This window comes from Morone saxatilis, unplaced genomic scaffold (assembly GCF_004916995.1).
Source record: "Morone saxatilis isolate NCDOM2014 unplaced genomic scaffold, NCSU_SB_2.0 Contig14, whole genome shotgun sequence".
Lineage (NCBI taxonomy): Eukaryota > Metazoa > Chordata > Actinopteri > Moronidae > Morone > Morone saxatilis.
The window spans coordinates 18,683,309-18,695,195 of NW_023339696.1; the positions used below are offsets into that span (position 1 = coordinate 18,683,309).

General features: G+C 42.4%; 2 protein-coding genes across 3 annotated transcripts in view; one reads left to right on the forward strand and one right to left on the reverse strand.

Annotated features, from left to right (window-relative positions):
• atxn7l3 (ataxin 7-like 3) overlaps window positions 1-7,591 on the forward strand; it is an 8,140-nt gene extending 549 nt beyond the window's left edge. Inside the window, exons 2-14 of one of the 2 annotated variants that reach the window (XM_035654619.1) lie at window positions 490-532; window positions 644-743; window positions 858-990; window positions 1,084-1,255; window positions 1,368-1,465; window positions 1,575-1,597; window positions 1,696-1,741; window positions 2,207-2,244; window positions 2,348-2,416; window positions 2,535-2,578; window positions 3,228-3,299; window positions 4,223-4,359; window positions 4,449-7,591. In XM_035654619.1, the coding sequence (XP_035510512.1) occupies window positions 693-743; window positions 858-990; window positions 1,084-1,255; window positions 1,368-1,465; window positions 1,575-1,597; window positions 1,696-1,741; window positions 2,207-2,244; window positions 2,348-2,416; window positions 2,535-2,578; window positions 3,228-3,299; window positions 4,223-4,359; window positions 4,449-4,651 (1,086 nt within the window). In that variant the 5' untranslated portion in view covers window positions 490-532; window positions 644-692 and the 3' untranslated portion in view covers window positions 4,652-7,591. The remainder of the gene's footprint in view (window positions 1-489; window positions 533-643; window positions 744-857; window positions 991-1,083; window positions 1,256-1,367; window positions 1,466-1,574; window positions 1,598-1,695; window positions 1,742-2,206; window positions 2,245-2,347; window positions 2,417-2,534; window positions 2,579-3,227; window positions 3,300-4,222; window positions 4,360-4,448) is intronic. The other variant, XM_035654620.1, reaches the window with a different exon arrangement.
• Window positions 7,592-7,633: 42 nt separating this feature from the next.
• Window positions 7,634-11,812, reverse strand: tmub2 (transmembrane and ubiquitin-like domain containing 2). The gene is made up of 3 exons (XM_035654621.1): window positions 11,695-11,812; window positions 9,492-10,126; window positions 7,634-8,846 (listed from the first exon to the last, which is right to left on the reverse strand). Exons 2-3 carry the CDS (start codon window positions 10,109-10,111, stop codon window positions 8,453-8,455), a joined length of 1,014 nt encoding a protein of 337 aa, XP_035510514.1. The 5' UTR covers window positions 10,112-10,126; window positions 11,695-11,812; the 3' UTR covers window positions 7,634-8,452.
• Window positions 11,813-11,887: the final 75 nt, after the last annotated feature.

The window sequence follows — 11,887 nt, forward strand, 5'->3', positions numbered from 1 at the left end:
TGTTTACAGTGTTTACAGTGTTTACAGTGTCAATAACAGACTGTAGCTCCCTCTGTTAACCACACCTGACGCATTGACATCACTGAATGGTGATCGTCGTTGATTCTCTGCTCGGGTCGGGCTGTTAAAGAAGAAAAATACAATATTTTATTAATAAAAACTGTAATTAATAAGTGCATTTGTTATTTGTTAGTTTTGATAATAACTGCTTTAGCTTGTAATCAATTATTCATTTATTTTAAGTTGGAAATCTGCTTCAGTGGTTCGGGCTCACACAGTTCGGGTTGGGCCTGTTATTATGGGCCAGATCAAAGCTTCTACTTACTACTGCAACAACATGTGATGCATCTGCTATCTAATAAAATATGAATGATGATATTGGTGTAACAAATGCACCCAGGCTTAGGTATGTGCAGTTGGACAACAAACACTACATTAAACCCCAACATCTGACACTTATTCATTTATATATTTTCTTCTTTTCAACAGAATGAAGACATATCTGCAACAAGTGTTGATAACTGTTTTAAAAGTAAGTATTTTGCAATAAACTGGACCCTTGAGGACAGATTGGATTAGTCATTCTTGGTTCTGTTACCTGTTCGTCATATATTTGTTTGTTTTTTTTGTTCAAAACCTGCAGGTCAGCATCTCATTACCCTGCTATCAAGATTTCCCATACAGATTTTCAAATGAAAATGGAGGATATGCCCCTGTCAGGCCCAGACAACACCAAGCTGGAGGTGAGTGTATGTGTGTAAAATATGTAATTGCTTCCTTTAACTGTCACACACAGACAGACGTTATGTCTTTCATCTGTTTTCATGTTTGTATTTGGTTTATCTTTTGTGTTGTAGGCCTTGGTCCATGACATCTACTCGGAGCTGGTGGAAGATGCCTGTTTGGGCCTGTGTTTTGAGGTACATCGTGCTGTGAAACAGGGCTATTTCTTCTTGGATGAAACGGACCAAGAGAGCATGAAGGAGTTCGGTTGGTGCCGTGCCGTGACCTTCAGTTATTTATTTATTACTTGGTTTTCTTTGGTGTGTTTATTTACAGTGTTTTCTTTTGTTACTCTTTCAGAAATTGTGGATCAGCCAGGAGTGGACATCTTTGGCCAAGTGTACAATCAGTGGAAAAATAAAGAGTGTGAGTGCCCGAACTGCAAAAGATTAATAGCGGCCTCTCGCTTCGCCCCGCACTTGGAGAAATGTCTGGGAATGGGCCGCAACAGCAGTCGCATTGCCAACCGCAGGTCGGTCGGCTAAAGTCTTTCAGGACTGTTGTGTTGATCCGTGGCTTCCACATGGCTACCATGAGCATCTGATCTGAATGTTTGACTGTTATTTTTTCTACCTTTTTAACAGGCTAGCCAGCAATAATAACATGAGCAAATCAGAGAGCGATCAGGAAGACAATGATGACCTCAATGATAACGACTGGTCGTATGGGGCAGAAAAAAAGGGTAAGCATGTAAAACTGGTTTAACTTTAATTTCCACTGTGCCAAGAGCATAATTAAGGAAAACTTCCTTCTTCCACATAATAAACAAACTTCTTATTTCCACGTTGCAGCCAGGAAGAGAAAGTCAGATAAGGTATTTTTGCATTTGTTTTCCCTTTTTGCAGAGAACATTTTACATGTTTTAATATGTTTAATGAGGTCAATTTAATCTGAGTGATTTTATTTCTGCAGAATCAAAATTCCCCAAGAAGATCCAAATCTATAAAACATAAAAATGGTGAGTCTATCAGGTGTTTCTGAATGTGTTTGAACTGATTTCTGGGCTGCACCTGCTGCTGGATGTTTTGTGCTCTGGTCCGTTCAGCAGTCTTGTGCTGCAGATCAGGACGTTCTGTGCTCACAGTCACAGGAAGTAGAATATGGACACCTGCTGTCTAAGGCCAACCACAGTGTTGTGTAGAGAGATTCCACACGCCAAAGGTTCACCTTTTTAGCCTTACTGATCCAGGGCCCAAATGTCAGCACATTTTTGTTGAGTAAAAGGAATAGTTTGACATTAACCTGCAAAACCTAAGTGTAAAAACAACAAGTTGTGGTTTTACCGGTGGAGTAAGATGACTTCATCTGCCCAGAGACTATTTTTCTTTTAATAAAGATATTTTACAGTCCAATTTTTAAATGTGGTTTCAGTGTTGCATGTGGTATAAATAAAGAGGATCAACAGTTGTGTTTTTTTCCCCAGGTGAGCTTGGGAGCAGCGTCAGTTCAGAGCCTTACAAGGTGACATATCCTTCCTTGTTCGTGTTGTCTGCAAGATTACAAAGTTCTTGTGTTGTGCAATACAAAGTATTGATAATGCGTCTTGGTTTGTTTTTCATTTCAGTACAACTATAATTCGGGCATCAGTTATGAAACTTTAGGCCCTGATGAAGTCCGATCCCTTTTAACAACGGTGAGCAGCTTGCATAATACAATACAAGTCTATTTCTCAGAGCAAACAGTCCCTTTGTGCTGCTTCCCTGTGTTAACTGAACAAATATTGATTGTTAAAGTATTTTTTATTTCTACAGCAATGCGGGGTGATCTCTGAGCACACCAAGAAGATGTGTACCAGGTAATTACTGTATAATCCACTGGCACAGAGATAAACTAGTGATGAAACCTTATCCACTCTGGGAGCAATTAACTCCGTTCGTGGTGTTAATATCTGGAATAATGCAGGATACTGTGAGGTAATGTAACACTGGGCTTTGTGATGGTGTCGCCATGTTTAATCCAGATTCTGAGGTCAGTGTTGTTCGGCACTTCTGTGATACTTTGTCAGGCAAACTAAATCACTTTCACTGTCTGAAAATGAATCTGGAAACATGATGAATACATGGACGACATATCAGTTTGATCCATGTATTTATGAAATTGATCATGTATGTTGGGACTAACTCAGGGTACACAGGTGGCAACTCATTGCATTTCATTGTTTAAAAAAAGTTCTGGACCAGGAATTGACTTGTTTTTCTCCCCAAAATGAAACTCCAAATTCCATCTGCTCCAACAATAATTGCACACAGAAATATTCTGAATTAGAGCGTACAGGACCATCATTGACCAACCTCTAACACTTCCTAACCTTTAACACCTCATTGCTGCTCTGCCCCATCTGATTGGTCATTGATTGTGTCCGCAGCAGTCCGTCCCAACTCCTTCCCTCCCTGTGACTGTGAGCATCAGTCAGGGATGTATAATGCCACCTTGTGTCCCACCAGGTCTCAGAGATGTCCCCAGCACACGGACGAACAGAGGAGGGCCGTCAGGGTGTTCCTCCTGGGGCCGTCCGCGTGAGTGTGCCCTGTCCCCTTCCCTTCCCTACCCTCCACCCACCCACAAAGTCTACTTAACAAAAGTCATGTTTGAATGAGTGTTGTGATCCTCACAGTGCAGGTGTTTGCTGATACACTTCACTGCTTTCTGATCGGGCTTACTTTTCCAGAAATAGGAGCAGAACGATGCTGCTGGGCAGGGAATAATAGAGTTGTGACTGTCTTCTAACAGAAGTGTTAACAGACGGGTACACTGCAGCTGATGGGAGTTCTCTGTGACTTTCTTTCATGAAAGAAGGTTATAAATTACCACAGTGTTTTTGCTGGCCCATAGTGGGTCTCGGTGGAGTTGAAATTTTGGTTTAAAGTGCACTCCATATACTGTGCGTGACCTCCTTAACCCGATGTCCACGTAGTAGTGGCATTGGCTCAAGGAGAGAACACAAGGCTATCATATTGAAACAACCGAAAAAGGAGCAATGAATGGAGACGGTTCTATTGATTTCTTTTTACATATTATGTCAAAGTTCGATTTGCAAAAGTAGTGTCAGACAAGAACAGAACATAATATGTAAATGAGTATCTAGTTGCTCTTTGTATTGCTCACATAAGGGATCAAGTCCAAATCCTAAAACACAGTCTTGCTCTTTGCCTAAATTAAATCTCTTAAAATCCTTTGGGGTGCTACCAGAGAAACTGAATTCACATAAGTGGTAGTGCAAGCACTGAGACATTTTCTTTTTACATTTTTATTTTAATCAAACCCCTCGCAGCAGTGCTTTAAACACACAGATGTTCTCATTGTGTGTGTTTCACAGCAGAGACCAGTTGTAGCAACTTAGGCCAGAGATAAAAGTTAGTATACAAATATTATATAGACATTTTTCAGTCTGAGATGGAGGCCTGAGTTTTGTTCTCTGTGTCTGGGTTTCATGTAATAGGCCGTCCCTGCCTGATGCAGACACCGTGGTGGAGAGCGACAGCTTTGACATTCCTGATGGACAGACCCTGATGAGCCGCCTGCAGTGGGAGGACTCACCTGATATTTCACCTGCTGACTCTGCCTCATCTAAAGCCAGTAAGGAAGTAAAATGCATTACACTGGCAGTCATTTGTTCATAAAACATAAAGACAGTTGATAGATAAATGTTCTGCCCCCTGTCGCAGGCACCAACCACTCAGATTCTAGGAGGCCCAAGAAAAAGAAGAGGCCGTCTCTTGGTTTGAACAGTGGAGGAGGAGGAAGCCTGACTGGAGGCGGCGGCAGCAGCAGCAGCAGCTGTCAGAGTAATATCAGCTTATCGACCAAAAAAAAGAGGCCCAAACTCTCCGCACCTTCTATTTCCAGTATCTATGATGACTTAAACTAGCGTATGCCCACTCTGTCAGACCAGCTCTTGCCTCCTCTATGAAATCCCTCCTTTCATACCTACATTTACAGGCCTAAATAGGATGGGAAACTTGACTTAGTAGTTCTGATTTCGGCCTTGACAAATCAGGCATTTTAATGAACAATTCTCTTTCTGTATTATGAACACAGCATTCTAAAAACTGTGGTCGGTCACAGAGTTCAGTGTTCGCAGGAACTTATTGGAAAAATGCTCTGCTAAAAGTTTACCTTCTGCTTATTCTAGTAGTTATGAAGGGGTTTGCTCCCATTCAGCCACAAAATCATTCATAGGTCGGCCGCTGATGTTGGGTCATAAGGCCTGACTCCCAGTCGATGTTCCAGTTCATCCCAAAGGTGTTGAATGGGACATCAGGGCTCTGGGCAGGCTGGTCTCATTCTTCCAAGCCAAACCATCTCTTCTTGGATCTGGCTTTGTGAAAAGGGGAATTGTCATGTTGAAACAGGAAAGTGCCTTTCCCCTTACTGCTGACACAAAGCACATTATTAGCTTAATATCATTGTGTTACCACAAGACAGTCCCAGATTATAAATACACAAAGGACCAGGGTGTCCACTTACTTTGGACCATATAGTTTGAGCAGCAGTTTGACACCAATACTGCAGTCTGTCTCTGCTGTTCAACTTAAGTGGAGAATTCACACCTTATCTTATTTTAAATCCACCATGAAAAGCCCTTTTCACAGCAGCCAGGGCTGCACTTCATTTAGCTTCCCTGATTTCAGGGCCCTGCCACTGTGCATGTTTGTTCACTGACAGGGTTTACACAGCCATTCTTATCCTGCAATTACAAAATATCTGCTGTTAAACAGGCAGGTTAGGAGTTTTAATGTTTTTTTTCTCCACCCTTTTCTGGAAGTTAAATGCAAACCGAGGTGAGTGTGTCCCTTAACATCAACTACAGCTACTTATTTAAAGTTTAAGCAGGAGAAGTGTTGAATTTGGCTTTCTGAAACCTCCAGGTACTCTGTCGCTGATGCCGATCCTGTGACCGGTCCCTCCTTTAGACTCTGTGTTCATTTAACTCTGTTTTGAATTTGACATGTGGACACTTGACTCACGTACACCGGAGTACTCATCAGTGGCTTTTTAATTCTAGCATCGTATTGCACAGTTGTGTGAGTGCCTCTGTATGCTGACTTGCATTCAGTGTGAACGTCACTTTTTTGTGTAGTGTGTATGTGTGTGTGTGTGTGTGTGGTTAGAGGGTGTGGGTGTGATCATTTATATTTTCATAAAACTATGCATCCTAGAATGTGACATTTTTGTGAAAGTATGTGTGCCATTTTAAATATTTAACTTTTTTTTGTTTACATTAACAATATATTTAAGTTTTTATTTGTCACTACCTATAAAGTGATGCTGTATGTATATTATATGTGTGTATAAATGCAGATTTTGATATTTGATGAGCCAGTAGGCTTTCGGGGCACATGTACAGTACATGTATATATGATATGTGTGAGATGGAAAAGTAATCATGAATCTAACGTAACTTTCTTTCCTCAGTACCAAACTTCTCGTCTTCTCATACTTTCACTCAGTTTCTGCTTCTAGATCATATCGTACATTAAGTAGATCAGTGCTGCAGTTCCTGCTGGTCATTCATGATCGTGAGTGATAAGTCAGTATCTTCTAAGCCTATAAGCAACAATGTCTAATGTAAAGGTTGTAAGATATATTACATGCTTTAGAGGTCAGATGCACTATTTCACTAATCTTGTACCGGCAACTTTTCACAGATGGTATCTTAGAGAAGATTTGTTTTTCTTATAAATTGGCTATACATACCTAAGTTGTAGATATTATTGCATAGTCAAACGTGCATACTTGAGTACAACAATGATGTATTTTGTTTGTATATATCAGAACATCGCTTTAAAACTTAGGGACTGTATGAAAAACCAACAATCGCTCCACACAGAGGAAAGAGTCAGGGTTCGATCTTCTCTTTTTCCTTTCGGCTCTTTCTGTGACGACAATTAAATGCAACACTGGCACTGACTTTCAGGAGACACAGGCAAAAAATGTTCTACATAATGTTGATATTTAAGTGACGTTGCATCTCGCCCATCTTTATGACGGCCGGCCATTCGTAACAACAAATTTATTTTCCTTCTGACGTAGTCGGAGAACACATCGACATTTTTTTAAGAAGGCAGGGAAGGGTCTTTTTCTCATCCCAGATTATATTTTATTCCATTCTTTCCTTGTGAGATTTATTGTAAAAACTACGTGGCATGAGTCATAAAGGTGTGTGTCTCTGTATTAAGGCATCAAATGATTTAAAACGTAAGTTTACTTAGCAGCTCTTTATTTAGAAATAGGGAATGGCTTGAATATTTTCAATATTTTATTTCCAGGTATTGGAGGAAGGGTGGAAGGAAGTATTGTAAGACTCAAACCCCTCTCCCCATCTCAGTCATTTTCATACGGCCCCTAAAGTGAAGCGCATTCATTCGGTTGTACGTCTCATGTCATGAATGTGACAATCTGTCAAAGCCTGATTTAATTCCCAGTACGATTTACACTTTCATATCTGTTTCTGTTGAGGTCTGTAGTAACTTTGAACGTGCCCTTTTAAGTCTTTTCCAGTAAAGTCTTGTGATGTGCACTAAAGATAATTGAACTGTTATTGAGATACTTTGGTAGATATGATTAGAGTCTTAAGCCACCTTTCGTGGATGAAGCTAACAGCTGATGTTCTCTCGTGGCTCTTTGTGTATCTGTGTGCAGTACGAGTGCAATAACAAAGAATGCGACGTTGTGAGTTTCCAATATTTTTCCATGTGCAAGCACAAATCTGTGCATGTGTGAATGACTGTATATGAACATAATGTGATATATTTTTCTTCACTGCCATGCATACTGGTGTTTGTATATAAATAAACACACACCCCAACCAGCGGCTCACATCTTTAGACTACAAACACACTGAAACAGGTTTGGTTTGAAATGCTTTAATTTGAGACATCACTGAAGCCAGAGCAGTCCAGCATAATCAAGAGGGTTGTGTCCCCCTCCAAATCTTTTAAGTGCCAGATGCAGGTTCATCATTCTATCATTTTATTTACAGAAAATACACAATATATTTACAATATCTTCTCAAAAAGTGTCTATTTTCATGACTAGTGATTATTTAAATTAGCCTGTTTCTACATAGCAACAGTTAAGCAACAAAAATATCTGAAACTCTCAGCCTGGCATGGAGGCAGCTGTACAGTTCATATTTGTTTATACAGAACTTGAATCATTCAAATAACGTAAGGGTAAAGAGTTAAACTGGCACACACAGCGCAATAGTGAGTGGTCCCAAAAGAGTTTCGATTCTTGCATCTATCGGTTAAGATTACTTATTTGTTTTAACACGGAAACAATGGCCTCATAAACAACGACACAAAGGAAAGCATCACCAATCTTTAGCAAATAATAAAAGCAGACGAGAGACAGTTTAAACATGGTGTGACCCACTGAGTCATGTTTGAAGAGAAGCTAGATTGTGGTTCAATTTTAGCTGAACTTCATTTACCTTACATACTGTACACTCACTCATCTGTTTTTTTTTTATTTTATGTTTGTACATGCACAAACAGGCTCACCTAGCCACCCACACACACTCTCACGCACACTCCAGGAATCCAATCAGCTGTGGCATCTGCACTGAGCCCCGTTTTGATAAGTCTTTGTCTCTAGACGCCACCCACTGCTCTAGTTATTTTTATTTTACCTCGAAACATTCAGCTGTGAGCATGTGCTCCTCGCTTCAGCGGCTGTGCATCCCGAATATCAGAAAGCTGAAGAACACAGTGACTCCCACGAGGGAGATGGTTGCAGGGGCGGTGAAAAACTGCCTGTAGTTGATGCGGAAGTACCACACCACGGCCAGTATCACCACAAACACAGGCACCACCAGGCTGCTGGTGCTGATGGCCACACCGGCAGCCCTGAATCCTCCAGAGACCCCAGACCCGACTCCTGCTCCGGGCCCAGGCTGAACCCCTTCCTCTGGAGGGGCCTCGTGCAGGGCCTGGGAGACGTGGCAGTGGATCACGCTGTTGTGTGTGATGTTTAGGGATAACAGAGTCCTCTTGGGATCCTGCAGCAACTGGCCTTGGTAGATCAGCTTTATTTGATGCTCCCGACCTGAGAAGTATTTACTGGGGAAGAGCAGAGGAGAGAAAGAAGAAGATGCATTGAAAGATTTATTGAGGGAATAGTTGAGCACTTTGGGTAATACAATTATTCGCTTTCTTGCATGGAGTTGGATGAGAAGATCACTGCCACTCCGTACGATAAATATGAAGCTACAGCCAGTTAGCTTAGCACAAAGACTGGAAGCGGGGGGGGAAACCAGCTCGCCAGGCTCTGTTTGAAGGTAACACAATTGGTAAGTGGATTTTTTTTGGACCTTTAAAGCTCACTAATTAACATTGTTAGAAACAGCATGTGGTTTTACAAGAGGGTCCCCTGCTGTTGTTTTGGCAACCTCACAGCGACAACAAGCCTCCAGGCCAACAAACAGTCCCACACGTAACCTCTCACAGAACAATGTGTTGTTTTACATTTGGGCTTTTTTTTAAACTTTAACAAGCCATTAGTTGTTAATTAACAGACCCCTGCAAGCTGCCACCCGTTCCCAGTCTTTATGTCAAGCCAAGCTAACTGACTGCTTCACATTTACCGTACAGACATGAGAGTGGTATCGATCTTCACGGCTAAACCTCTGTAAGACAGCAAAAGAATCATGTTTCCCAAGATGTAAATGGATTCATTTGACTATGCTGGCAGCGTGTTCTACCAACCTCTTCAGTCCTCCTACTGTGTCCTGTGGTTCTACCACAGCTACCTCCTCTGTGTCATTTAAAAACTTGAGACGGACAGAGATGCTAGTGGTCGTAGTGGTGGGAGAGATGGCGCTGGACAACACCGGGATCTGCTTTATAATCTTTTTATCCTCCTCCTCCAGCTCTTCTTCGTCATCATCCTCCTCCTCCTCCTCGTCCTCATCCTCCTCCTCCTCGTCTGAAGTATGTAGTCTCCCAGCCTGCGGTTGCTTACTCTGTATGTCCAGCAGCAGATCTGTCCTGACCCCTTCAGCTCCCTCCCCCGTCCCCTCACCCTCTCCTCTCTCAGTCCCCGGCTCGCCGTCATCTGGCTTGTTCTCCTGCGAAGGTGGAGGGGTCTGCTGTTCGGGCGTGTCGGCGCTGGGTGACCCTCCGCTGTAGCTGTCGTGACCTCCCAGTCCGATCAGAGAGGCGTGAGCGCCCACAGTGAGGATGGTGCCCAGTATGTGGTCTCCCCGGTCGGCCACGTGGGTCGAGAGCCACGCCAAGATGAGGGCCAGGGCCAGGAGGAACACACCACCTGCTGCCGTTACCTCCTCCTCCATCCCGTCCAACATGGTCAGTGCACACACTGCCATCTCTGTCCTCCAAACCTGAAGACAACGCGGCACAAAAATGAGTCCAGTACAGTTTGTTTACGCAGCCCGAAATCATGGATTAGCCTCAAAGGGATTCACAACCCGAACAACAATGCAGCAACTTTAAGAGAAATACATATACAGCATAACATGGTAGTGTTGGGGGATATAATGTTGTATACCATGATCAGAGATAGCTTTACTGTATGCCGCTGTGTCTGCCCCTTTATTATCTCTACTTGTATGGCCATTGTAAGCAGTGCTGTTAATCAGTGAGCAGGATCACTTTATTCTGATTTAAAGGATTTGTGTGTGTCATAGTACCTTTATTTGTTATATCGATCTATAACCAGTTTCACAACTGAATCTCCAGGAAATTTACAACATCGTTATAGTATAATAGGGCTTTAACTAAGGGTACATTTCATTATGAACGATTCTGCCAATCAATGTATAAATTGGCAGAATACAGTTAACAAAGGCCGGTGGTGACCTGTTCTGTTTCATTTAAGATGAAGAAAAAGCAGCAAGTGATAAGCTGTAACTGGGGAATGTTTTTATTTCTATTTGTTTTTGTGTGAAAAATGGGAATCAATCGATTTTCTGTGAATCAACTCATTGATTAATCACATATTACATATACATATACATAGGAATGTGAAGATACTGCGAGAGGGATCAATCAGGATACAAATATGTGATGATTTAAATCGGTGAGATGGAAAATGAATCTGTGATTTCGGTTTCACTTTGATAACGAAAAGAAAATATGGATTGTTTTAGGAAATTGTAGAGAAATAAGGGAATCTTTTTCAGTCAGAAGAAGATCTTACCCGTGCATCCCACTCATGGCCTACAGGATGACAGTAGAAAACTATGATTACTGTTTTGGTTTTATGGAAGGAAATGCAATAAATGGATCACAGACTGACACAATCATAATTTAAAAAGAAAAGTTCTGACCTTGCAACAGTGATTCAGTTCAGATTAATCAGACTGATCCCCCTGCACATCTGGACAAAGCTACTTTACCCAGCACATGATGACTTCACACAACCCCTGGGTCTCCTCCCTTATAACACACACTTATAAAAAGGCTCCACAGCTCCACAGAACAGAGAACCGGAGTGTCTCTGACGAGCTATCACCATGTGGAAAAGCCATTAGTGTTTGTGCAGGCTGCATTAACTGAACTGATCCGCTGCAGCCATTCGTGCTGATCAACAGCTGTGTCTTGTAGCCGTGAAGCTGCTGTTCAAAGCCGTGTCAACACTCGTTTTTCTCGCCTTTATATACTTTTTTTTGTTTCCCTGCAAACGACACATGAGCTTCTGCTGCTGCTAACTTTGTTGCTGCTGCTGCTGTTGGCGAGTTAAGTTAGCAGGCGAGGCTAAGCCCCTCCTGCCCTGCTAGCTGCAAGAAAACGACCTTCGTGCTGTTTCCGACTCTCGCTGCTCGGTTTGTTTTCTGCCTCCGACTGTTTTTTAAACCTCAAACACACGACCTGTTCCTCCGGGTGAACGTCTGCTGCCTTTCCGAGCCTCCACTTAAAACAAAAAACCAAACACACCCGACGATCTTACCTGCCAGCTGCGAGAATCAGAGCATGTTTGAAGACGAAGGGGCTCAATGCTAGTTAGCAGCTGCTGCTTAACGACCACATAATAAACACAGAGAGAGAGGCGACGGGGACGCGTGACGTCATCACGCCACCACGGGTTCGGCGGGGGCGCTTGTTTTGGAAGTGGGTCACGCCCTACGTCCCCCCCCCCCCCC